General features: G+C 47.2%; 1 protein-coding gene across 1 annotated transcript in view; it reads left to right on the top strand.

Annotated features, from left to right (window-relative positions):
- Antxr1 (ANTXR cell adhesion molecule 1) overlaps positions 1–27,198 on the top strand; it is a 196,246-nt gene that overhangs the window by 94,127 nt on the left and 74,921 nt on the right. Inside the window, exons 11-13 of the mRNA XM_029535282.1 lie at positions 1,173–1,242; positions 2,697–2,809; positions 8,811–9,118. Of these exons, the coding sequence (XP_029391142.1) occupies positions 1,173–1,242; positions 2,697–2,809; positions 8,811–9,118 (491 nt within the window). The remainder of the gene's footprint in view (positions 1–1,172; positions 1,243–2,696; positions 2,810–8,810; positions 9,119–27,198) is intronic.

Genomic DNA, 27,198 nt, shown 5'->3' with positions numbered 1-27,198 from the left:
CACACACACACACACACACACACACACACACACCCCTCCCTCCCTTAGCTCCTAAGGCCGTCATTAGCAGAGCTGCCAATGTGACTAGCAGCTTATTGGTTGGGCTTCCAGACCCTGCGACAGGATGCTGTCTACATGCTATCCAGGAAGGAAGCAGCAATTCAGCTAGCCTGCCTGGGAGTTGCCTGTCTCTGCCTCCTCGATGCTAGGATTTCAAGTGCCTACCACCCCGCCTAACTAGAAGGAGGCTCAGGATTCGAACTTGGGTCCTCATGCTTGCACACAAATACTTCATCAACTAGCTGTCTCTACTACAGATGGCCTACCCTAAGGCACACTTGTGTCTGCTGAGTGCTCATGACAAACCCCACTGAAGCTGCCTCTTCCTAGGTCTCCAATAAGGTACAACTCTTGTTGGATTTTCATGAGACCTAACAAAGCCGCCTTCTGCAACCCAAGGATATTTGTTGTACCTGCTTGTGTTTGACAGAGCGTTTTCTCCATGAGGATGGCCTCTCCCAAACTGGACGTAGATGTGAATCTCCTCAGAGCCCTTCAGCTATTCCTTAAAGAAAAGCAAACTCCTAGTATGTTGGTACAAGGATTAGCTTAGGTGGACATGGGGCCAGGAGACCAGCATCAGAAAGGAAGCCCTGAATTCTCTTCTAGTGGCTGCCACCACATGGTTAAGGTGCTACCATGTGTGTGTGCGTCAGGGGGAACTATATCAGCTTTCTGTGGCTCTGAGAAATACCAACGTAAACAAAGAGGGGCATCCGTTCTTACAAGTTTCAGATAATCAAATTGGAAGCATGTGAAGGAAGAAAGTTCCTCAGCTCATAGCAGCCAGAGAGAGAGAGAGAGAGAGAGAGAGAGAGAGAGAGAGAGAGAGAGAGAGAGAGAGAGAGAGAGAGAAACACTACTAAAAGAGCAGCAGTATCTGACCCCCGTGATCAGTGATTCCTTTACCCCACCTCCCGCCTCCGCCAGCATGGAACTTGGTTTCAACAGTAAACTCTGGGGGGAGATTTTATATTCCAACCGTAACCCAAGCCAGGAGGAGGTTTTCCTTCACACGGTCCTCTGTTTTCATTCCTGTCCCTCTGGACTTGGTTGACGATCTCCAAAGATTTGGAGTTGGAAACCATGACCTTGTGACTTCCTTCTTACAGATGAGAAGCCCTTCGCTGTGGAAGACACTTACTTGCTGTGCCCAGCGCCAATCTTGAAAGAAGTCGGCATGTAAGTGTTCATCAGCCACGGAGTCCTACAGCCAGACAGGAAGAGGCAGGGAGGACAGAGGGACAGCGATATACTTCTTCACTATCATTGTGGGACATTTCTCTAGATTCTGCCGATGACCATGGTGCCAAAGCTATAGCAAACCAGGCACCAGGCGGTTTGGATCGCTCGTCATCCTCCGTTGTTCCCAGTGAATGAGACTCCCAGTCAGGGTAGCTAAAAGGATTTGAACAACTCGCTCAGGGTCACACTGTAGCCAGTGGAAGAGCCCGAGTTCAAGCCTGAGTCTGCTGACTCAGTCCCAACCACATTTCTAGAAAGTTTTCACAGCATTACCTCACCCTGTCATCATCCGTGTCCTGGAAAGTGTTATCTGTTCCTTCAAAGCAAGGAGACTCAGAAAGGCAAAGTAAGCGCTGTGACTGGCTCATGGCTGTCACCACTCCACCCCTACCCCCACCCAAGTCTTCCTCAGAGTCTCAGCCATTCACCTACATTCCCTGAGCTCACATACAGGGACCATCTCAAGATACCATCAAAATAAGAGCTCGGGAGATGTCAGCAGAGTCAGCGCCCCGGGTTACAATAGGATTGGATGGGGCCCAGTGAGCCCAGATGATTACAGAACAGAAAAGAGCCTCCCCAGAACCATGCCTGGCCTCCAGGGAAAACACTGAAGCTCTTCATCCAGTCTCCTTTCATCATTTGTTCCCACTGAGACCTCTGACTGAGTGTCTACAGTCAACCTGTGACACTGGGGCCTGCTACCCAGCCCACAATTATATAGCATGATGAGAGACCCAATAGACAGAAGCCAGGAGAAGACAACCCACTCTGTCCACGGCTGTACCTCCAGGAGTCTAACAGAGCCACAAAACTGCCCCACCAGACCACTGAGTCCACATTAGCAAGAGCTGAGTATGCAGCTTACCGTTTGTCCAGTTTATCCCTATTGACTTGGATGGCTCTTAAAAATGCTTTATCCATCAGGTTTTAGTGGCACCAACCTTTAATCCCAGAACTCAGGAGGCAGAGGCTGGCAGATTTATGAGTTCAAGACCAGCCTGGTCTACAGAGCCAAGTTCCAGGACAGCCAGTGCTACACAGAAAAGTAAGAGAGAGAAAAAGAAAGAGAGAGAGGAAAAGAGAAAGGGGGAGGGAGGGAGGGAGGGAGGGAGGGAGGAAGGAAGGAAGAGCTTTATCTTATCATGAGGTATAACAAACAGGTTAAATAAAGGCAGGTTCTACTTGTGCCTGTAATGCAGTTAATGCCCTGCCTTCACATATCAAGTGAGGACACCTTAGCATCTCTTGGATGCCACGGGTGTGTGGCCCTGAGACTGCTACACCAAAGAATGTCAGGCCCCACAGGGAAGTGAGCAAGTTCTGCCTGGCTCTCCATCTGTTCTTCACAGCACACCAGGCTAAGTGCATCCCGTTCTCTGTCGTTGCAGGAAAGCTGCACTGCAGGTCAGCATGAACGACGGCCTGTCCTTCATCTCCAGTTCCGTCATCATCACCACCACACATTGTGTAAGTCAGAACCTCCCAGCTCATTGCCATTATTGTTTTCCACTGTTCTTCCCAAACCCCAGGCTTCCCTAACATCTTCCGTGGAATGTCTTCTGGTTCTTTGTTCTGTCCACTGAGCCCTGGTACCAGCTGGGTCAGGGTATGCTGTTTTCTGTGGAGTGTACCAGTGATGCTGTGGCAGGTTCTGTTTCTGGTGTTGAGGAGGAGCTCTGGCTGTCCTGGCCTGTTCAGATGATTCAAATGTCTGTAGTAAGGGTGAGCCCCTGGGTCAGATACACCATGAGAGGGTAGACAGGAAGGCATTAGATAACATAGAAAACATGTCTTAAAGAGCTTTGGGGCTTTTTGTTTGTTTGTTTTGTTTTTTAAGGGAGCAGGAAATGGGTCCTAGCTAAAGGAAGGTATAGATTTACAGAGAATCTAGCATTTAAGGATGGGAACATGGAAACTTGTTTATATGATTGTGGAAATAATTTAGGGCAGCAGTTCTCAACCTGTGGGTCACAACCCCTTTGGGAGTCAAACAGTTCTTTCACAGGGGTCACCTAAGAGCATCAGAAAACACAGATATTTACATTACTGTTCATAACAGTACCAAAATTTCTGTTGTGAAGTAGCAACGAAAATAATTTTCAGTGGGGGTCACCACACATGAGGAACTGTACTAAAGGGTCGCAGCATTAGGAAGGTGGAGAACCAGTGCCCTAGGGGAAAACAAAACTGATGGAAGGCAGAGAGAGGCTGAAGGGGCCTTGCCGTGGTGACACAAAGTAGCCTCTACTGGCTCCTGCCACGTGGATCCTTCCTGTCAGGAAGTTTTCATTTCTGGCTACCCCTAAAGTCACCTCAGAAACTGTTTTGTTTTAAAATGTGATGCCAAATAAATCAAATATATATGTTTAAAAGAGAGGGAGTGTGTGTGTGTGTGTGTGTGTGTGTGTGTGTGTGTGTGTGTGTCAGCTTCACCTCATGCTACACTGGCTGAGCGTGAGCCTCGTGTTGGTGATCCCAAGGCATTCTGAGAAGGTGATTCAGGGAAGGGAGGACTCGACTGGGAACATCTGGGCCTATGAAGTCCCTTCTAACCAGGGTCACGGTCTCAGAGCTCAGCCTATCTGGGCAGCTGGGGCTCAGCTCACTCATTTAAAGAATCCATCCCGTAATTGGGGTATTTGTAGCACCACCTTTATTTGGATATTTTCTTTTGTTAACTAAGTGCTTGTTCTCCACTAGCGCTTCCTTGCAATGGGGGTGGTCAGTGAGTGTATTTACCAAGGTCCTTCCTGGCTAGCCATTGAAAAGCATGTGGATAGAACTCTTCAGTAATTGGTATCATGTCCTTAGTATTGTCATGGGAAGATGAGAGATAGCAGTTGTGTCCTGAAGCCAAACAAAGCAAAAATGCTTTACCTTGTTTCGTGGTGGACATGACTATCCTTCCTAGTACCTCCTTATAAGCATTCTCCATTCTGTGTGGGTAATAAGCCAGTGTATCTGGATTAGACGAAGAGAAACATTCACTTGACCAAAATGACTAAGGTTGTCATAGAGGAGTGTCACTACTTAAAATGGTCTTTGCTCAGACATCTGGTCAACCATCCTTTCTGGCTATCTGAGCATTATACTACCAAATTTGATAGCTGTGCAAGGGCAGCAAAATGCCTTCTATTGGAACTTGGGAGCTGACTCTTTTAGAACCAGTCAACCTACAGGAAATGATTAACATACCCGAACCTAAGACCTTGGGACCAGAGTCCTTCCAATCTCATAGTGCTCCAGCAGTGTGGACCCACATGTCAGACCACACCCCAGACAAAAAGTTACCACTCTTGAGTCCACAAGGGCAAGGGAGGTTGGAAAGTGAACAGTCTTTGGACCAAGCTTGGGATATGAAAATACAAGGCTACAAACTTAAATTGGAGTCTCTGAAGAGGAAAAGGTGGCCTTCCCAACCAACGTGCTGCAAAGTTTAAGTAAGTTCCAGGAAAGGCCCACTATATCTCACTCCAGCCTCCATTTGCTCTTCAAATGACCTCTGTCTGATTATGATACCAAGTCTCCTGTTCAACAGACTCTTGATCAAAATCATCTCCCAATATATTCCTTTACACTTGACATTATACTATTAGTCTATAAGAAAATTACTGACACCCTAAGATTTGAGATACAAGTCCATTCATTCACCTACACAACAAAGTCATTGATCACAAGATATTCCCTCCTGGGCACTTAGGATGCACCAGTAGGCAGAGGGTGGAGGTTACACAGCGAACAGTAAAGATAAGAACTGATTCCATACTACATTAAAAAAATAATATATGTGATAGGGAAAAACTAAATGAGAGGATTTGGTACTGCCTCAGGGATTGGGCTCCAGTGTAAACAGGCGTCATCTGAGTAGAGCCCTGGATAGTGAGGAAGTTAACTGTGGGACCATGGGAGGGGTGAGGAGGGTAGAAGTTTCCAAACCCCAAATCCCTAATGTTAAGACCCCGAGGCATCTGAGGTGGAGTGAGAAGGGTAGCAGTGGGCTAGATCAGGAAGCAACAGTCAGTGGGGTGGCCGGGGATGGAGGATGTGAGCACATGGGCTTTGGAGGATGTGAGCTGCAAGATCTGACTTCCATTTGAAAGCTCACTCTGTGGGCATATGGCAAATGATAGGTGCAGCTTGGCTTTGGAAGAAGGTTCTGTGTTGAGGCTGAGGAGTCTCCTAAAACATTGGATATGAAACTTGAGACATCCCCAAGGGCCAGACCTTGTACCTGAAAGGATGGCATGACCACAGGCTGGCAGGAAGAAATCTGAGGAGGAGACCTGGGGGTGAGGAGAAGTTAGGACATCACTTTGCTGGTTACTGTTTGTGTAGCCATGTCTGGGTTATTCATCTCTCCTGTACTTCTGTTTTCTAACCAAGAAAAAGAGGACACTAAGTTTGCTTTGCTGGCACTATTGTGAGCATTACACAAATGCTCTCTGCACCATGCAGAAGGCCTGGCAGTTAGTCAGCACTCAATAAGTGTTTTATAATGGAGGCTTAAACAAAACTTTTGAGGGAGCTAGATGTGACAATGCACACCTTTGGAAGGCTTAGGCAGTAGGATCTTCAATTCAATGTCAACCTCAGTTCCACATACAGTTTGAACTAACTGATTCCCTCTAGAGAATCGGGTCCCCTATCCTGGGTCCCAGAGTAACGGTGGGACCCTGACGAAAAGACACAACCGTGGCATACACACTATCACTCAGCCACACTTCAGTGGTTAGAAGGAGACAAACAAGATGGCAAAAAAAAAAAAAAAAAACCAAACCAAAAAAAACCTCCGAGCTCAAACACAGAGCTCTACTCCCCACCAGGCCCCAAGCAGAAACTCTAATTAAACACTGAAACTTCCTGGGGCAAAGCAGAGGTTCTGTGGAAGGTAGAAGGCGTGGTCATCCAGAGGTGACTTGAAGTCTCAGGCTGGTGTTTGTCCAGAGGATGTGGTTTTTAGATTAGAAAGGTTCCCTGGGGCCTACGCAAAGGGTTAGTCCTGTCTGTGCCAGTCCCAGCCTGCCCGGCCCATCACCTGGATGCAAAACTCATTTTAAAATATGAAGCTAAGACTTTTCTCACTTTATTCGATGCCCATGTGGACAAGTGTGCCCCAAGTGTGTCCAAGAGCCACGGTGAAAAACTGCTGCCCTGGCCAGAAGTAGAAATTCCATGCAGATTTACAGGACAGGGATTTTTTTCCACTTAAGCAGGAAAAGATTCCTATACTCAGGGTAAACGTTGCAGAGTTGCCTGGCTATAGAAAGTGTCAGTGCTCAATCCCCTTTCCCCAGCGTTTCCAAGGCACCCTCAGCTCGGCTGCCCAGGCCTTTCCTCCACAGACCATAGTCTCAGGATGGGAACGGGTGCTGATTTGGTTCAGTACAAAGCAAGTCGATGTTAGGGCCCTGAGCAGCCTTCGTTGAAGATTACCTTCTTTTAAATAAGTATTTTACAAGTCCATCATGTTTCACCCAAAGAGGACAAAATTCGGGAAGTTGTTCAACCAATTTTCTTAAAGAGCTATTGAGTATCCAGTATCCTGTCAACAATCTGCAAAGTTGCTGTTGACAGAAGGGGCCCGCCAGGCTGAAGAATGTGTAAAGAAGAACAGGGAGGCTGGAGATAGCTCACTCCGTCAGTGCCTGAGTTTGATCTCAACCCACCTAAAAAAGTAGCCAGGCATGGCAGTACACACTCCAGTGGGGGGTTGGGGGGGATTGGGACAGGCAGGTCCTTGGCTCACTCACCGGCCAGCTTGATCTACTTAGAGTTCCAGGTGCCCCAGATGAGAAGCACTTTCAAAAAGAGTGAAGCAGACAGCACCTGAGAGGCACCAGAGGGTATCCTCTGGGCTGGGTCATGCCCACCACACATGGAGTGTACAGAGAGAACGGTTGCCTGAATCAGGTGTAAAGTCTGTAAGATTTCAGAGAGGAGGGGGCCAGAAAGAGCTATGAACTGTCTGTGGAGGAGGTAATACCACAGAGGTGATCTTAAAAAACAAACAAACAAACAAAAAAAACAACCAAACAAACAAACAAACAAAAAAAGATAAGTACAGGGACATAATGGGCAGAGGCTCTGCCCAGAGGAGGCCAGGCAGCCTTTGCAAGGGCTCAGGACCCCTGCAGACCCATGAATCCTGGGCTTCTCCCCTACACATCTGTTTCCAAGTCTGCTGCCTTTTGATTGAGGCCGTTTCTCAATTTTACAACTGCTCCTCTTCTGGGACATGTACCCACCCTTGGTTTTGTCACACACTAAGTGACATGGCGCCAGACTCTCACTGCTAGTTAGCTGAGAGCTCCTGGTGGGGCTTTGTTTGCATTTCTTGCAGGATTGTAAAAAAAATCATAATCTTCAGAGAAAGGAAGGGAACATAAGGTTATACCTAAGGCTCTAAGTCTAGTTAACCACTAAATAAATGGAGAACAGGCTTCTATTTTCCCCCTAATTTATGTAGAAATGAGCCTAGCAAAAAATAATAATAATTTTTTTAAAAAAATGAGATGTCATTCATCAGATAAAAAAAATTTTTGAGCTGGGCGTGGTGGCACACGCCTTTAATCCCAGCACTCTGGAGGCAGAGGCAGGTGGATTTCTGAGTTTGAGGCCAGCCTGGTCTACAAAGTGAGTTCCAGGACAGCCAGACCTACACAGAGAAACCCTGTCTCGAAAAACAAAAAAAAAAAAAAAAAAAAAAAAAAAAAAAAAAAACAAAAACAAAATTTTGAATGAAGACAAAAATTCAGTGATCTCCAGCATGAGGCATCAAAGCAAGGAACCCTGGGTATTGTAGGCATGATGTGCTGTGGTTACAGAATAATGGAGGGATTGATTCAGGCTATTGAGTGAGAAGCCCTAGCTCCAAAGTCAGGCATGGTGATGCACACCTGCTATTCTAGCCCTGGAGACTGAGGCCCTAGAACTAAACTTCAACATCATTCTCAGCTACATCGTGAGTTCAAGGCCATTATACACTATGTGAGAATATGGTTTTAAAAATAAACAAAAAAGCCATCCCACCATTACGAAGGGCAGGCAGCCTAGCTGTTCTCAGACCTCATATTACATGGCTCTAATTGGAAGAATGGCAAGTACTTCCAGGGACTAGAAGCCACAGTTCTCTGCCTCTTACAGGATCTCTTGCACATCTCCCATGGCAGCTACACACCCACCCCATAAAGAGGCTCCCTCTTAGGGTATAATAAGTCTGGCTGCTAGGATCAGGGTGGAAAACCTTTGAAGATGTTGTTTCCAGGGTAACCAGGGAGCAGGAAAGCAGTAAATCCAGTTTACTGATAAGTCAACCAAGGCTGGGCTGCAGTCTTCTGGTCTTCCGTTGCTCCTTTGGTATAAAAATGTTTCCTGGGTGCATTATCACTCAGCGTAAAGTAAGCAGTAGCCTTAGGGCAATAGTCAAGCTTCTGGAAGCATGGGAAAGCCGAGTTTGTTAGGTCAGGCATGCTTCTGCTACCTTTGAAATCCCTGCCATGCAGGTGACATCTGTGTCCCCTCCAGTGGTGGCACCACAGGTGGCTATGCTACAATTCATACCACAGGTGGCTATGCTACACTTCACACCACAGGTGGTTATGCCACACTTCACACCACAGGTGTGACTATGCTACAATTCACACCACAGGTGACTGTGCCACACTTCACATCACAGGTAGCTATGCTACAGTTCACATCACAGGTGGCTGTGCTACAGTTCACACCACAGGTGGCTGTGCTACAGTTCACATCACAGGTGGCTATGCTACAGTTCACACCACAGGTGGCTGTGCTACAGTTCACACCACAGGTGCTACATTTCACCTTTAGGACTCTGCTCCCTTTCTATGGCTATGTCCCAGCTTCCAGCTGGTTCTCCATGAATTTTTATTAATTTTTCCTTTTAAATTATTTTTATTACAGTTATATATTAATGTGGGGGTATATGTAAGCTACAGGATGATCACTTTTGAGAGACAGTTCTCTCCTTCTACCAAATATGTCCTAAGATCAAACTCAGGTGGCCAGGATTGGTAGCAAGTGCCTCAACTTGCAGAGGCATCTTGTTGGCACTTCCCCCAAATTCTTCATCATTTCATCCTGAGTCCAGACCATTCTTCACAACCCTTAGTATTTTTTTCTATAAATATACATGTGAGTGTGTGTGTGTGTGTGTGTGTGTGTGTGTGTGTGTGTGTGTGTGTCAGAGAGAGACTGGGAAAGATTTTCAATACCTCGCCCCCTGTAAATAGTTATCTATCTCAGAGCATCCATAGTACGTGGTTGGAGAACTCTAAGCATCAGAATTAGCCCAGGAATCCACAATTTAACAAGCCAGCCAAGAAAATCTTTACCTGAAAAGACCCTTACTCTCACACCCACCTAACTCTTACTTTGCCATCCAAAATTTAAAAAGAGAAAAGTCACTAAAATCCATTTAAGAAATAGTTCTTCTCTTGATTCACACCCCATCCATTCATGTCCGAACCCCACTGCCTTCCATGCAAAGCCTACACCGTGTGTCCCTTTTAGAACCCTCTCACTGACATAACTATAGGAGTTGGCCTGAGAGACACGGTCTGTCTTGTTGAGGCTGATTAGAAAGGGGTGTGCCAAACAGAGGCCATGCTGGCTGCCAGTATGGGCTCCAGAAAGGGCAGCGACCACCACGAAGCATTGCCTGAGGAGTTCTGTCCAGTGCCACCACCCAAGCCCACTGCCTCTGTCAATTCAGATCTGTTACCAATAGATTTAAAGGGACTTGGAAACACACAGATGAGGTTGGTTTCACAGTCAGACAGCTCTCTAGGTAAACAGATCCCTGGCATGGCCACCATTGCCAAAACTTCTTCAGTTTCACCAGCCAGCCGGGTAGGGAGTGAGTCCAACAGCCTGGGCTGAGGGGCAAGCTTGTCTTCCAACATAATAAAAAAAAGGCTGGTGCGCCCTTCAGAGTGCAAATCAGAGAAGACATTTTTCCTTCTGTTTTCCAAGGTCAAGTAAACAGTCCATCCATCAAAACATTCATCCAAGTCTGTCTCCGTGATGAATAATCCATACTGCAGCTACCAATTCAGGGCCTCCTGGTGAGGGAACTTAACCCAGGGGAGAGGCCATCATAGCAAACGAAACCAGTGATATCGTATTAGGACCACTGTGTGGAAAACCAGTACTGTGGACAGGTGGTCAGAGTGAGACTCTGGGAACAATAGCCAGCCCTTGCCCTCCAGAAGCTATGGCACAAACCCTCGGGTGGGAAAGACACCGTAGAGGTAAATATTGTACAGTTTGGGTATGGTACAGTAGGTCATAGGACCTGCAAAATCCCCCCTTCATCCTAAAGACTAGCATCTGGGGTTCCTGTCCAGTCTCTCTGTGGCCCTGCCTGCAAAGCCAAGCCACACAGCTTATTCCAGAAACACTAGGAGAATGAGTCAGGACACATAGGCAACTTGCCTATGAGTAAAACCCAAAACCCCTGCAGGAGGCCACAGAGGGTAAGACCAGGGCACAAGCGCTGGCCTCCCCTACAGATTTCTACAGCGGAACACTTCACCTCATACCCAGCTCTCTCCCATGCCCAGCCCTCTCCTTAAACCTCAAATCATGTGGATGAGTAGTGGGAGCTCTGCACTGGAAGGGTGGCATAGAGAGGGGCCTTGAGAGGTATTCTGTGACAGACTGTGGAATCTGGGCAAAGGGAAGCCATAGACAGCACGTGCAGGGTGTGGTGGTGGAAGTGTGCCCTGCCACTGAGTAAACTGTACCCAGGGGCATCAATATGGAGGCCACAACCTTATGCCTGTGTCATTCAAAGCAGAATAGGTGTGCATCCATGTTCCACAATTTAGCTGAAGTAGCTTTGTGCCAAGGGTGACCAGTATGCATCCCCAAGGTATAAACGGATGAATCCTAGGGCTTCATCCTCAGCCTTGAAGAAAGGATTCCCAGTTACACGTTTTTGATCACTATACTTATAGGTGGTATGACCTCTGTGTGTATGAGTTGGGGAAACAGGGAAGACTTGCTTGGTGAGGACAATAAAGTTAATTGATCTGGCCTCAGATCAAATGAGTCTGTTGCCATTCTGATGTTGGCTGTGTGATGTTAGACCTAGATAATGTGCACTTGGCTGTGAGCTCTGTGGGACTGGCCTGGTGATGGTTTCTGAGGATGTCATGACTTCTGGTCACAGTAAGAGTGTAGTTCCTAAAACTAAGGAGGTGATGGGCCCTGTAACCTGTCAAAGGTCAACTCTCCATTTAAGTTTGGTGTTCGGGGTCAAGAGTGTTCTTTAGAGTGAGCCCAGAGACACTAGAGGTGAGAGAAACTGCGGCATCGATTGTAGTGTGTAGAATATGGAATTGGAACCCATTAGTCTGGGGGCGCATCTGGCACAGAGAGAAAGGGCCATTCTAAAGCAGGTGTGGAGATGCAAGGATTGAACAGGATGAGAGGCAGCTGCTGGCTGGCTTTTAAAAAAGCATCTGTCATTGCCTGATTTAGGTGGGAGAAATCTCTTACACAGTTGTACTCATGCACAGGTAGCTGGCAGCTTGGCAGAGATTCGGCATCAGATCAGTGACTGGGCTGGCAAAACTGTACGGTTTCCTTCCACAGCTCAAAGAGTCTGTAATTGTGGATCTACGTGCATGTGGGCTGAGAAGGGTAAACCCAGCCCCCCAGAGGGTAATGGATAAGTTTGGCTTGGGCATTTAGGAAATAAATTTGAGAGACCTTTGTTGCTGGTGTTGGAGGGGGCTCCCCTGTGAGATGCAGGTCAGCCAACCTCCACCCTGCACAAGTGAGCTCACATTTCAGCCAGACTGCTCCAATCTCACATTCTTGGTTTCCAGGTACGCCACCCGCAAGGTGGCACTTCTCACTCAACCATCCCAAGAGCCACACACATTCAAAGCTTTGTCTGGTTAAGCGATGTTCTGGGTTTTTTGTTTATTCGTTTTTAAGTTATTTTAATAATATACCTGTGGTCTGGTGCACCATCACCAGCGAGGGCAGAGAACCACAGGAACACGAGAGTGCAGAGCTTGGATCTCAAATACTGCTTACAAACTGAAATAGAAGGAGCTTGCCAGTGCCTCTATTTTGATAACCCTCAGATACATAAAAATATATTTTAAGATGTTTTGAAGGACTCCTGCTGGTTTATTTTTCTTGGATAGTTGAGTGATCAACTCTTCAATATTTTATCTCTAAGTATTTTAAAGAATGTTTGCCCTGAGTTTGAAATTTCCTTGTTTTGAGAGTTGATGAGAGGGGAAAAAAAAAACGGTTTTCTGAAACTATGCTTTGGAAAATGCTGAGATACTGAGATACCCCATGGCAAATGGTAGAACTACAAGTTGAATCTAATAGTCTATAAACAGAATGGATGTATTGGGACATGCTCAGCCGTCAGGAAACAGAATGACAGCTTGGACAGTCAAACCACTCAACCCTCTGCTATTTGCAACAATATACACATTCCATAAAACACAAAGATAAACAAAGGTGGAAATGAAAATTTGAGAAAAGTTATGTTGAGCAAAAAGGAAACTAGTGTAGCTATTTAATAGAGGGTAACTTAAACCTTATAGCAAAAGAGGAAGAGGAAGAGGAGGAGGAGGAAGAGGAGAAGGAGGAAGAAGAGGAGGAGGATACAATGACAAAGTATTGCTGTCATGAAGACCAGCATGTTGTGCATAGGAGCCATTAGTTACATGATTCTGATCTACCTGCAATGGCACACCCATGACACATAGAAAGCAAATCTGAAAGCATGACTAAGGGGCTTTTATAAACACACTATCTTTTGTTCAGAGGAGATTTATGTGCATCTCTCAGTAGTCATTAATAGGTCAACTATCCAAAAACTGATAAAAAAAAAAAAAAGTGGTTTGAATAATACAGTAAAAAAAAAAAAAAGCTGCTGACAGATTATGGACACAGAACAAAGTCCCAACCAATGATTGATTAGACGTGTAGGGCTGCCTAGGATGATCAGAAACGTGTCACTTTAGTTAGAGTGATTAGATGTGTAGGGCTGCCTGGGATGAGAGGCTACATGAGCAGAAACACATCACTTTAGTTCGAAGACACACACTGTTTCACACACACACATTTTAACATCTCTGAGATTAAGGTGATTCTGTTAATCAATAAAGCATTACGATTTAATGGGCAAAGGTTTTTCTTAGTGGCCCATAAAATAATGAAGCATCCTAGAGTGAGTGACTGAAATCTGGTAGGATAGTTTTCTATTCATCTATTGTAAAAGCATAAAGTTAAAAAAATAGATAAATAAAATGTGCTTAAAACCCTTCTGCTCAAATGTGCTTAAAAACCTTCTGCTCAATCACTTTCTCTCTGCCACCCACCTAAGGATCTGCGTCATACAGCTCACATTCATGTTATGGAATGAGAACATAAAATATCCATAGCAAATTAAGTTATCAACCAATTTTTAAAATCTTGCATGCTTCCAAATTCAAAACACACATCAGAGTAACATACGAGCCAATGTGAGCTAAGAAACACTCAGAACTGCTCAATTACTGAGACACCACATACCAAAACTTAGAGTGCAGCCAAAGTGGCCCTCAGAGGGAAATTCCTAGTCTTGAGCGTTTGTATAAGAAAAAAAAGTTATAGGTCATCTCAGCATAGAACTTGAAAGATCAAACAACAAAATAGTAAAAACCTAAAAATACTATTTTTTTAAGGGGCAGGACTGGGAGGATACGCAGCTGTTGGGAGCACTTGCTCTTTAGAGGACCAGAGTTCTGTTCCTATTACTCACATCAGTCAGTTCATAACTACTCATAACTCCAGCCTCAGGAAATCTGCCCTCATCTGTCCTCCGTGGGTACCCCAAAGCACACGAACACATGCAGGCACATGTACATACACATAAACAAGTAGCAAAATAAATCTTTAAAACAAGCAAGACAAAAATAATAAGACAAGACTTGTGTAGCGACCAGGGTAACTATTTGTTGAGCATAGCAGATGTGGAAGAAGAGAAACAGGCAGGCATCCTCAGAGCTGCGTTCTTGCTGGGGAGGTTAGATGGGAAGATGAGCCAAAGCTAGTTCGGCCACAGGCTGGGCTGCACAGGCCGAGGTCACTCACACAGCGGACTGAGGGAGTAATGCACACTGGGACCACTGCCCACCCACCCCACCCAGTCTCCTCCTTTCACATAGGGAATGTTATGAATTATTATAGTTTACATTTCACTCTCCCATTTCTCCAACTAAAATTTGTCAAATTGCTGTGACCCCCTGGAGTGCTAAGGCTGTGTGGCCCTAAGGCAGTTTGTGACCACCATGTTTCCTTAGGATCCTTGCCTTCCAGTCAGAGGGTCAGAAGCCAGGGCCTCCCAGGCCAGGCCTCAGCCTTTGCTCTAGTTTAGCTTTGCTTTTCCTACTCTTCTGTTTCTCAGTCTCTCCCCCTTTCTTCTTTGACAGCTTAAGCTCTGAGGTGTCCCAACATCAGGTAACAAGCTTGTGTAAACTGTATGTTTAATGAGCCTAGTCGTTGAGTAAGAGCCGTGTGTGCATGCCACAGGTGCACAGGCCTTAGAGGACGGCCAGCGTGTCCACTCACACCTGCTCCTGGTGGCCCAGGCTAAGCCAGAGGGCTGAAGCGTAGGCTGACATTCTGAGTTAGTAACAGCTATGACGGAGAGCTGACTGAATGGGATGCACAATGTAGAGAGGACCCAGAAGCTGGATCAGTGGGAAGAAACATGGAAAGAAAGAAGAAAGAGGAGGTTAACAGTGTGGGAAATGGGATCAAGAGTGGAGCCTGAGACCTTCCTCCTGAGGCTTCTAAGCTAACTGTATTTAAACACGAAATCAGTAGGCTAGGCCATGACACAGTGGGAGATGCTTGGCCCAGCTCAGACCACATTGGCAACTTATAGTCACACTGTTGTAAATTGCATTGTCCTGGGCTCTCAGGTGACTTTCTCCTCAGGATCTTATTTAGAAATGGCTCAGTGGGTAAAGGTACTTGCCACCAAGCCTGAGAGCCAGAGTTCTGTCCCTAGAGTCATCACCATAGAAGGAAAGAACCAACTCCACAGAGTTGCCCTCGACCTACACACACACACATACACACACACACACAGATCACATACACACAAAGAGACAGAGACAGACATACACACACACACATATACACATCACACACACACTATACCACACATACCACAAACATATATACTACACAGCATACATACCACAAACATACACACACACACACACACACACACACCCATACACACAGAGACAGAAACAGACAGACAGACACACCACACACCCACACATACCATACCACACACAGAGACAGACAGGTACACACACATACATATATACCACATACCACACTACACAGAGAGAGACAGAGACAAACAGACACACACACAAACACTACACACACACACACATGTACACACTACATACACATACAAACTCAGACACACACCACAAACATACATAGGACACAGCACGCACACAGACACATATACACCACACACACACACACACACACACACACACCACACACATACCACACTACACACACACACACTCCAACACACACCACATACCACACTACACACACACACACCACACACAAACACACACACACCACAGACATACATAGTACACACAATACACACACATACACAGACACACATTCACACCACAAACACACACACCACCACACACACACATCATACCACACTACACACACACACACACACACACACACACCAATACACAGCACATACCACATACACCACACCACCCATCACACACAGAAATCACATACACATACAAATGAGTCTAATTTTTCTTAATTGTAAAGAAGATCTTATTTGGGACTGACACAAATCATATCACCCTAGTCCCCCAAAGCAAGCACATTCTTCCTTCTCTCCCCTACAGAGTAGCAAAGTCTCACAGGGTAAACACCTGCCCTTTCCAGGAGCAGCTGTGTCACCATATGTACTAGAGCCACGGGAAATTCAGAAGTGCACTTCTCCCTGGACCCAGTGCCACAGCTGCAGGAGCCCGCCTGCATTCCTTTGCCTTCGTGTGGCTGCTAAAGCAGGTGTTCATTCACTCAGCGCCCAGAACAGAGAGCTTAATGTTTTGTTCAATTCCTTCCAAGATTAAAAAGCACTTGAATAAGTGACAACCAAAATATTCCTAGGATTCTTTTAAGCACAACCCAACATCAGGAAAGCGGCTTCGCTCTCAAGCATGAAAACAGTCTCATTTTACCCGAGTTCATGGACTTAGAAAAGGCATCCCAACACTTGAAGTTTTTAAGATCATCACAGAAGGTCCAAGCCCAGGCTAGATATGTGTCAAATCTGTCTTTAAGAAGAAGACCTGGAAGCCATTAAAATGTTTAGAATGAGCCTGATTTGCCACAGATACTGTATTGTGAGCACCTCCCCATCCTACCTGTGCCTTGTACATGAACCTATCGTTCATTCCTTCCAGAACACCCTCTGCTCTTTCCACTTCCAGCCCCCCAGTTTCACTGTACTCCCAAGGCCAGCCGAGGGCTGTCTGGACTTGCCACAGACTGTGCCCTGGCTAGTGTCTTACCCGCACTGTGCTGTAGGGTGTCGTCACCTTCTGCGTCCATAAGCCAAGCTCCCTGCGGAGAGGCTGGTAGGGCTGTTTCCAGCAAGGGTCTGTGGCAGGGATGTAGCTTCAGGAGACTCGTGACAGGCATTACCCGCTGAATTCTCATTTCTTCCTATCTATAGTTAAGTGACTATTCTCAGTCATTCCTTTGGACAAGTCATTCCATTTGAAACACTGTACTGTGCCTAAAAGAAGAAAAGACACCAAATGGGATGTGCACTCTGGAAGCTCCCTCGGAGAAAGAATCCCTGTAAGACGGCAGTTCTCAACCTGTGGGCCAAAGACTCTTTGCATAGCAGATCTTTACACTATGATCTATAACAGTAGCAAAATTACAGATATGGAGTAGAAACAAAATAGTCTGATGGTTGGGGTCACCACAACATGAAGAATTGTATTTAAGGGTCTCAGTGTTAGGGGGCTTGAGAACCACTGTTGTAAGATACAGTAAATCCAGAGACAGAATTAATGTAAGCACAACCCCTAGAGGTCAGCGGTGACACCCTCTGCTCTGTCTTCCCCATCCAGCTACATGGTTTGTGATTGCAAAAATTGCCGTCTTCTGTACCTTTGGAGTGCCTTAAGAAGGCCAAGCACATAGTAGTTGCTTTATAAGTGTTTGAGACTTTTGTCTTAGCTAGCACCAAAAATCAGTTGTCCAGGCAATGAAGGTTAGAAAAGATATTCCAGGAAGAAACTGGGAGAAAGGTGAAGTGGACACAGTACCAGGTCCCACTGAGCTTTGCCAAAGCACCAAGAAGGGAGTTTAGTCACTGACAGGAGGCTAAGGAGGAGCAGGTTAGGAGTTTCAGTGCTAAGCAGAGAGCGGAATACTGAAAACCTGGGATGGATCTGGCATCTGTAAGGAAGGACATGTAGAGATTCTAACCCTCACCTAGCTCTGGAGGGGGCGGAGCCAGATTGAATTAGGATGTGGGTCAGAGAAACAGGATACACTGGCAAATGGTAAGAGGGGAGGAAAAGAAATTTCAGTTCACTTCAGCTTTCCAGCTGGGGTTGACAGAGGACGAGAGCAAGTAGGGTTGAGTGAGAAATGCAATCTCAACCTGGAACACTGTGCGTGAGATGTCAGTGGGAAGAGGAACGGGGCACCAGTCTAGGCTCAAGATAAAGACTTTTGTATCTAGATCAGAGTTTAAACCCAGCAAGAAAGTGAGCTAGAAAGGGCTAGAACCCAGCAACAGACCGGGGATGGGTCTGTGAGTCACATGACCCAATAACCAGACCTCACCCCAACTTAATGCCACCAAAATGAAGACTTCGGAATGGTTAAACTAATAGTTAAGGAAATTAAAGATTTCTTAATGGCAGGAGAGTACAGGGGAGCGAGGAAGGGTGGCTCCATAGAGCGTGCTGGCTTCCCCAAAGCCACATGCCAGCAGAAGCCTGGGGAGAATCTGGAGAGCAAGGATGACAGATGGCGAAGGGGCGGGCCAACAGACACGGATGCAGGGGATAGAATTCCAGTGACACGAGGGGACAGGGATGCCAGATAAGCCAGAAATAACAGCAGAAGACACAGCTCCAGGAGAGAGGATTCTGGTCTCCAGCCTTGCCCATCCCAAGCTTCTGAGCAGCAATAAAATGACTTAAATTTCATCTTTCAAAATAAAACTTGCCCACGCTCCACTGGTTCTGTCTGGGCAGGAAGCAGGGCTCTGAGCAGCCAGCTAGAAAGGCTCTGCATTCCTATTCAGGGCCTGGAATGTGACTCTTACAGAGCACAGCCCTGGCCAGAGGGAGAAGAGAGTGGGGTGTAGCCCTTTGCGCCCCACTACCCTGCCGTCCTCTGCTGACTCTGTGAGTGTCCCGTTGAAGCAGGGCTAAGCTGACATGCTTACACCCCCTGATTGAGCATGCCCCTCTCACCAGTCCCAGCCCAAGTTCGCTCCAGCTAGCTCCAGTTAGCTCCAGTTCGAATGAGCAGAATGCTGTGCAAGTCACAAGTGAGTGGCCAGAACTGCCCTTGGCAGGAAGGTCTCTCTCCCTTTAGGGCTATCAGTGGTGTCTCAGAAGACAACCAGCTTAGTAACAGACAAGGGGAGATATTGGAAGGAAGGGATGAGGGAGCATTGGAGCCCCCTTGTCCTTAGCCTGTCCCCAGGGGCCCTATGGAGAATCTGGAGATCAGCCCAGTATCTTTCAGCCAGTCAAGCACGAAGGGGTCACCAGCAGAAATGGATAGGAATCTTACCTATTTTAAATGGTAAGTGTCTGCCAGACAGGACAGCCCTCTGGAAACACGAGTGACTTCAATAATTCTAAGCAATGAGACTGTGCAACTTCGCAGAGTACACAGAACTGCTGCAAACCACCACCCACGAGCGAGCGCAGGCTCTTGCTGCCCTGTCTCCTAGAGCACAAACAAGTTTCTCAAAACTCTATCGCTGCAATCACCAGGACTGATGCTAGGGTTAAAGACACTGACAGTAAAGTGTCCCTTCCCTCTGCCTCAGTAGTGAGTGAACTGACATAGGAGAATCTCAATATTGTCTTTAGGCTGTGGGGTAAAGCCTGGCTGAGTTGTGTTGAACAGGTTTATCGACCCACGCTGGGCATAGACGTGGCCAGTGAGGACACTAGTCTCTGGGGGAGTTAGTTAGAACTTGGGACCCCTTGCTTTCTAAGGCCCTAGGAAGATTTTTTTTTCCCCTCTTATTCCAGAGAGCTCTTGAAAACATGGGCTCCACAGAGCCAGCTGCAGTAGGGCAGCCAGGGCAATCCACCCTGGGGCAGCACATGCCCAAGAGACAAGGCAGATTCAGGCCTGCCCTGTGCTCTATTTGCTGTGTGAGTGGAGGGAAAATAACAGAGCTGGAGTCGTGCACATTCCGCCCCGACCCAGGAGGAAACCTCAAGAGTAAGGAAGGACCGTCCCGCCTTAACTGGCACAGGTTTCCAGGCCCTGCAGGAAGATGATGTCTTGGCTGCACCCCAGACCAGGGGCATCAGGTAGAATCCCAGCGCAACCCCAGCCTCCTGCTAACTCCTCCTCCCTTTACTAAGGCGACTCCCAAAACAAAACAGAAAAGAACAGAAGTGTTGGGTTTTGTATCATCCAGATATCTCTGTCTCCTACAGCAAACAAGCCCAGGCATGAGTCCACAACTCTCACCCCATGCCATGCTGTGTGTAAAAATCCGAATCCCTAGGTCCTACCCACCAGATACGAGAAGGTTTCATTTGTTATGCTTGCAAATCTTTGCCTTTGCATGCAATGTGCTTCTTGTCTCTCTTTTTCATTAATTAATTTATTCACTTTACATCCCAATCGAAGCCCCCACTCTATCCCTCCTCCCCTCCCAGTTCTACCCTTACAACCCCCCCCCCCAATTACCTGTCCCCTTCCCCTCAGAGAAGAGGAAGCCCCTCGTGAGTACCACCTGCCCTGGAGCATCCAGTTGCAGCAGGACTAAACACATCCTCTCCCATTGAGGCCCAACCAGGCAGTCCTGTTAGGGGAAGGGGATCCAATGGCAGGCAACAGAATCAGAGACAGACCCTGCTCCAATTGTTAGGGGGCCCACATGAAGGCCAAGTTACTATGTATATGCTACATATGTACAGGGGACCTAGGTCCAGCCCCTGCACACTCTTTAGTTGGTGGTTCGGCCTCTATGAGCCCCCTTGGGATCCAGGTTAGTTGACTTTGTAGGTTCTGTGGTGTCCTTGACCCCTCTGGCTCTCTTAATCCTATTCCCCCACTCTTCTAGAAGATTCCCAGAACTCCACCTGATGTTTGACTGTGGGTCTCTGCACATTTTCATCCACTGCTGGATGAAGCCTCTCAGGAGATTATTATGCTAGGCTCCATCTGCAAGCATAGCAGACCATCATTAATAGTGCCAGGGGGAAGATTTGTGAATCTCATTCAGAAGGGAAAACAAAATAGTCATCAGAAGTGGGTAGAGGGAGGGAACTGGGTGGGTGACAGTGTGAGGAGGGGAATGGGGATGGGAATCAGGTGAGGGGAGAGAGCTGGGAATGAGACCAGAGATCAATGGGGGAGCATCCCCAGGACTAATGGGAGACCTGGAACAGGAGAGGCTCCTGGAAGTCTGTAGGGGTGACCCTCACTGAGACTCCTATCAGCAAGAGGTATGGAGACTGAAGGGGCCACCTCCACTTCCAATGGAGCAAGGGGACATCAACCCACCCACAAAACCTTCAACCCAAAATTTGTCCTGTCTGCAAGATAAACAAGGATAAAGATGGAGCAGAGATTCAGAGAACAGCCAACTAATGACTGACCCAACTTGAGACCCATTCCGTGGGAGACAGCCCTCCTTGTCTTAAAGAGAAAGAATGCCCTCATTTTGTGAGCCTTGAGAAGCCAGTCGAACCTGACAGTCACAGAATGCTAACCCAGCTGCACTGTGCTCCTGAGAAGGGAGCACGGCTGAGCACCTCCCACCTGGTTCGACTCCTCCTGTCAGTGTTGCTGCTCTGTGAGCAAAGGGTGGGGCAGGCTTGAAAGTGTCCATTGGGGAAAAAAAAAATTCAGCTCTCCAGAGCTGGAAGGTATACCCCAACAGGCTGGTGCCTGATGACCTGCTTCACTCTGGCACTCGTGTTCTGAGCACACTGTGCCAAAAACATAGACAAAGAGCTTTGTTTCTTCCTTCAATGTCAGCATGTATTGAATAACAATAATTCACACAGTTTAACTGTTTTAATGACAGCAATTTTTCTTATAACCCACCTACCCTGGTAGGCTGACTGAGACAAATGCAGGTTTGTTTATGTCAATCTTTATGACTAATATTAACTCTCACACCACACAGCACACAATCCATATACCTACATGCATGTTTGTGGTTTACAGAATAAATACAAGTTCAAGAGTCTGCAGCAGAGGCAGGAGGTCTCAGAAGTATTTGACCAAGAGAATGCTTAAGAATTTGAGCAGCACCCAGAGGGGCTGCTGCAGGAATCCCAGTCTGTGAGCAGCAATGTTGCAGCTGGGAGTGAAAGGCGGAGCCAGCTTGCAGAGCTGGAAACAGTGGATTAGGTCCAGGAACCAATGGGTGAACAGGGGAGTGGGCAGTCACACAGAGTGGGCAATGTCATGGCAGGGAACCCAGACAAACTGAAGCTCCTCAGACAGATGGTTAGGGTGTTCTTTGCTTGTCTGTGATACGCACACAACAGGCATTAGATAATAGGTTGGTGTGGAGCCGTACCAGCTAAGTATTATGTAGCTATCATTTTATGGGGTCCAGAGGAAGGAGTTAAACCCTTCCCTGGGTCTGATATGTCTAATAACTTCTTGGGCCTGGTTTCCGTAAAATAGTTTTTACTAGATTCATGTCCCCCTACAGTTGCAATTCATTTCCAATGACTTATGGGGTGGTTCTATCTCTGCCCATGCATCAGTCTGTGCTAGGTGGGTGTGCCTGACAGATGGTGCTGTTTCTGGTCCATACAGGAAGTACATTTATCCTCCTCCCTCAAAATGGAGTCAAAAGATACTTGTAAAATTGAGTTTTCTAAGGCAATGCACAGACATTTTTTTAAAGCAGTCATTTGTAATATATAATAACTTACAGATAGGGCATGGCCTGACTTAGCACAACCAGCTAAGACAGGACCTGGCAGACATAGTTACCCAAGGGCAGTTACTGGCCCAAATGGCCCCACTGGGCCCTCAGTGTGTCCCTGGTGGATATGCAGGGCAGAGGCCCAGCACACTCTGGTCCAGAGTGAAGCTGTGTGCAACGGCAGCCCCTGAGCCCTCTGATGCTCACCCAGGAAGAAGCTGCCACTGCCACTGCCACGGCCACGGCCACGGCCACGGCCACGGCCACGGCCACGGCCACTGCCGCCTCCTCCTCCTCCTCCTCCTCCTCCTCCTCCTCTTCTTCCTCCTCCTCCTCCTCCTCCTTGAAGAGAAGATGCCATGTAAAACAGAATGAGCCAAGAGTGAATCAAGATCACTGAGGGCTGTTAGAGGTCAGATTCAAAGGAGCCAAAGCAAACTCCCCCAGAGCAGGGCACGGGACACAAGACAGGGCACCTTCTATAGAGCCAGGCCACAGTCTGGTGTATATTCTGAAACATTCCAGATAACTCTTGGCTATAGACAGAGCCTGCTGCCCCTTGGCATGTGGGGAAGAGTGGAAATAGGATGATCTTCCTCTAGGAATTTGATGAAGATGGAGAAGGAATGACTGGTTTAGAGCAACTGAGCTTGTTCTGTGCCTGAAGCGCCGAGCTCCAGACCTGTGGAGAATCTAAAAAGCACAAGGCACTAGCGGGCTGTGGTCAGTAAGATGAACACTAAGCGCTTTCATTAAAAGGCAAGCGTTTGGGAGTGAGCTTGTCCAGTGTCACCCATAAAGAACCTGACAGATTGGGACCCATAGCCTGCCCTTTCGTCTCTGATCCCTAAATTTCTCCCTGTGCCCTGTGACTCTACAGTATATACAATGTCAGTTTCCCAGGAGACAAACTTGACCACAAGGTCACAGGAACTCCAGGTTAAAGCTACCCAGGGTTCTGTGTTCTGTGTGGACAGAAGCCACAGTCCTTCATTTGCCCTGAAGGCCTCTCACAGGCAATCCAGCTTCCTTCTACCCGACTCCACACATGCTGAGTTCCCCCTGTGTGGATCCCACTCACACCTTCACAAGTCAAGGTTTGTGCTGGCCTCTGAGTAGGAGACCCGGTCTCTCCTTGCCCCTGCAGGTTAGGGTTTCTACTGCTGCTATAAAGCACTATGTTATGAAGGCAAGTTGGGGAGGAAAGGATTTATTCAGCTTAGATGCCCACAGCAATGTTCACCATTGAAGGAAGTCAGGACAGGAACTCAGACAGGGCAGGAACCCGGAGACAGGAGCCATGGAGGAGTGCTGCTTACTGGCTTGCTCCCCATGGCTTATTTAGCCTGCTTTCTTATAGAACCAAAGACCACTCCCCCATTAACCACTAATTGAAAAAAATGCCTACAGCCAGATCTCATGAAGGCATTTCCTCAACTGAGGCTCCTTTTTCTCAGTTGACTCTAGCATGTGTCAACTTGACACACAAAACCAGTCAGGACACTGCCTACCCAAGAGTCACCTCCTATGTGAAGTGCTGGTTCCGTGGCCCTGATCTCCAACCCAGGTTAGCTCGCTAAGCGCTAGAGCCTGCTGGTTCTACGTGGGGGCCAGGTTGCCCTCATTTGAACTCTGGCTTCTCTAGCACTCATGAGGCTGAGGTGCAGAGAGCGGAAGTTCAGGCCAGCCTGAGCTACAGAGAGACTCTTAGACTGTGTGTAAAAACAAAGCAAAACAACAACAACAACAACAACAAAGCAAACAAGAACCGTAGCCTTCTCTGTAAGACTTCCAAGTTTCTCTGGATCTTCTTACCTCGGTATGTTTAGCTATAAGGTGGGGAAAATAAGAAAATAGAGTTTAGAGATCATTGAATTATCAATAGGAATGAAATGTGCTAGCCTAGTACACAGAAAGAATAAGGATAATCCCTGTACATAAGTGTCCAGAAAATATTAGCTATATTAGTAATCGATATTCTTATCACTGTTATCGTCATTTTTCCATCAGCATATAAGTGCCTTAGGAGAAACGTGTTTTGATCCCTGCTGGGTGTACAGTCATGGAGTAACCCATGCCTCCTGCTCTGTTTAGATTCCCCACCACAGACTGAGCACTTTGGGCCAGTCTAGTTGGTCCTGTGTCCCTGAGTCGCCCACTAAACACAGAGTACAGACACAGTAGACATCTGCAGGGCATGACAGTTCTTCCTCTAAGTTTCCAGAAAACAGAGTTCGGACTTTTATATTTGACAGCAACATTTACAGATGTGACAGGAAGCACATGGGACCTAGATAGCAGCTTTCTCTAAGGGACAAGACCATACTTAAACACCCCAATCCATGCCTTGGGGAAGGCTCCTTGCGTATCCCCCTCTCCCTCCTCACTACAATGACGGGGACTCATGACTCCTAAGGGGCTGCAGGAGAGCCAGCCATCACTCTCCGTTCCTGATGTCTTCCTTAGAAGTTGTCTGCCCTCCCCACCCCTACACCCGGCCACCACGAGCCAGTCCTTCACCCTTACTGCCCACAGAAACTGCCCCATCTTCCACAGGAATGTAGAGCTGTGCTGCACAGCGTCTCAGCCTTTATGGAAGGCTGCAGTTTTATAAGCCTCTTGGTGACCAAACCACTTATTACTCCAAGTGCAGACAGGTTTACGGCCTGAAATGTTCACCGTGCTGGTTGCTATGGGGAAACAGAGGAAAATTCCAGCTCAGAGTCTGAAGTGATCGCTTGTATGGGATGGCCTGGTCCTCTCTCTCACTCCTGTCCAGTGCTCCTTCTGTCATGATTGATACGGAGGCAGCAACTTTCTTCCCTCTCTCAGTCACCTAGAATACAGAGACAGACAGGACACAAGACTGGCCCTTAACTAGCACATGGTTTCTTGCCGACACCACTAACTGCATGCTCCGTTCCAGACTTCTGTATGCATGCCTTAGCCCAACGGTCCCTCCTACCACAGCCTTGTTTGTGGAGGACCCTCACTTTCCCCTGCCCCACACTCTGACTGCCCAGCCCTGCACCTGAGCCTGAGGCCTGGCTCCCTTGAGGGGCAATCCCACATTCCCAAACTTTGGCTTTTTGACTGGAGCCAAGGGTGTTTAGTTCCCTGGCTTTTTGGTCAAAGACATTCCAGAGAGTTCCAGGGAGTGAGAGTCGCCTTTAAAGCTCGTCCAGAGCCTTATTGAGCTCTCAAAGTAGGAGTGACTCATATCCTGGCTCTGCCACTAACTTGTGGGGTCACCCTGGACAGGCTACCCAGCCTCCCTCTTGTGTAGATGTGGGAGAGGGACAGCTTGGAGATCCTGATAGAGACCGTGCATGCTCTTCCCTAAGGATCATGGTGGTATGCAGCTGCGTTGCAAGCCTCCTTCCTCCTGAGCCCACTTGTGGATCCCACAGATCACTCACTGAACAAGCTTCCCTATGCTCACACTCGGATGTCAGAGAGGAGACCCCCATGAATATTCTAAAGAAACCACTTGGGATATTTCTCATTATGAAATTTTTTTAAAGGAAAGAGAAAATACAGACTTTTAAAAAGAAGTAAACTGGCCTGCCAGTGACGGTTCTTTAACATCTCAATACATATAAATGAACTGTCAGTGAAAATGCCCAGTGTTCAAGACCAGCCTCAGTCCAATAGTGAGTTCAAAGCCAGCCTGAGATCCATGAAATCCTATCTCAAAACAATAGAAAAGCTATTGGTGAGATTGTTAGTAAGTATCAAAGACACTCTTTCTGTCCCTGACTCGTTTTTTGTTGTTTTGTTTTGTTTTTTTAGGAATGATTAGAAAAACATTATTTCCTATAAAAACTGTATTACCTCTCTTTTTGTAATATCTTTTTTAAACATTTTTACTAGATATTTTCCTTATTTACATTTCAAATGTTATCCCCTTTCCTAGATTCCCCTCCAAAAACCCCCTATCCCCTCCCCCCTCCCCCTGCTCACCAACCCACTCACTCCTGCTTCCTGGCCCTGGCATTCCCCCACACTGGCGCATAAGGCCTTCACAGGACCAAGGGCCTCTCCTCCCATTGATGTCTGACTAGGCCATCCTCTGCTACATATATAGCTGGAGCCATGGGTCCCTCCATGTGTATGTACTCTTTGATTGGTGGTTTACTCCCAGGGAGCTCTGGGGATGCTGGTTGGTTCATATTGTTGCTCCTCATATGGGGCTGCAAACCCCTTCAGCTCCTTGGGTCCTTTCTCTAGCTCCTTCATTGGGAACCCTGTGCTCCATCTAATAGATGGCTGTGAGCATCCACTTCTGTATTTGTCAGGCTCTGGCAGAGCCTCTCAGGAGACAGCCATTTCAGTCTCCTTTCAGCAAGCACTTGTTGGTATCCACAACAGAGTCAGGGCTTGGTGCTTGAATATGGGATGGATCCCCAGGTGCTGCCCCTTACTCTTGACTCAGGTGTACAGAAATGCCTTTATCCAAGAAATTATTTCTCTTTAAATGTTATTTGACAGCACATTCCAGCATAGTAGCTGATAGCTTGGTAATTCTATATTAAGAATTAGAAAGGTGTGTGCCGGGCGTGGTGGTGCACACCTTTAATCCCAGCACTCGGGAGGCAGAGGCAGGCAGATTTCTGAGTTCAAGGCCAGCCTGGTCTACAGAGTGAGTTCCAGGACAGCCA

This window comes from Mus pahari, chromosome 2 (genome assembly GCF_900095145.1).
Source record: "Mus pahari chromosome 2, PAHARI_EIJ_v1.1, whole genome shotgun sequence".
In the NCBI taxonomy this organism is placed as follows: Eukaryota; Metazoa; Chordata; class Mammalia; order Rodentia; family Muridae; genus Mus; species Mus pahari.
The sequence above is the reverse complement of the archived record's forward strand: the minus strand, read 5'-3'. Positions and strand labels throughout refer to the sequence as shown.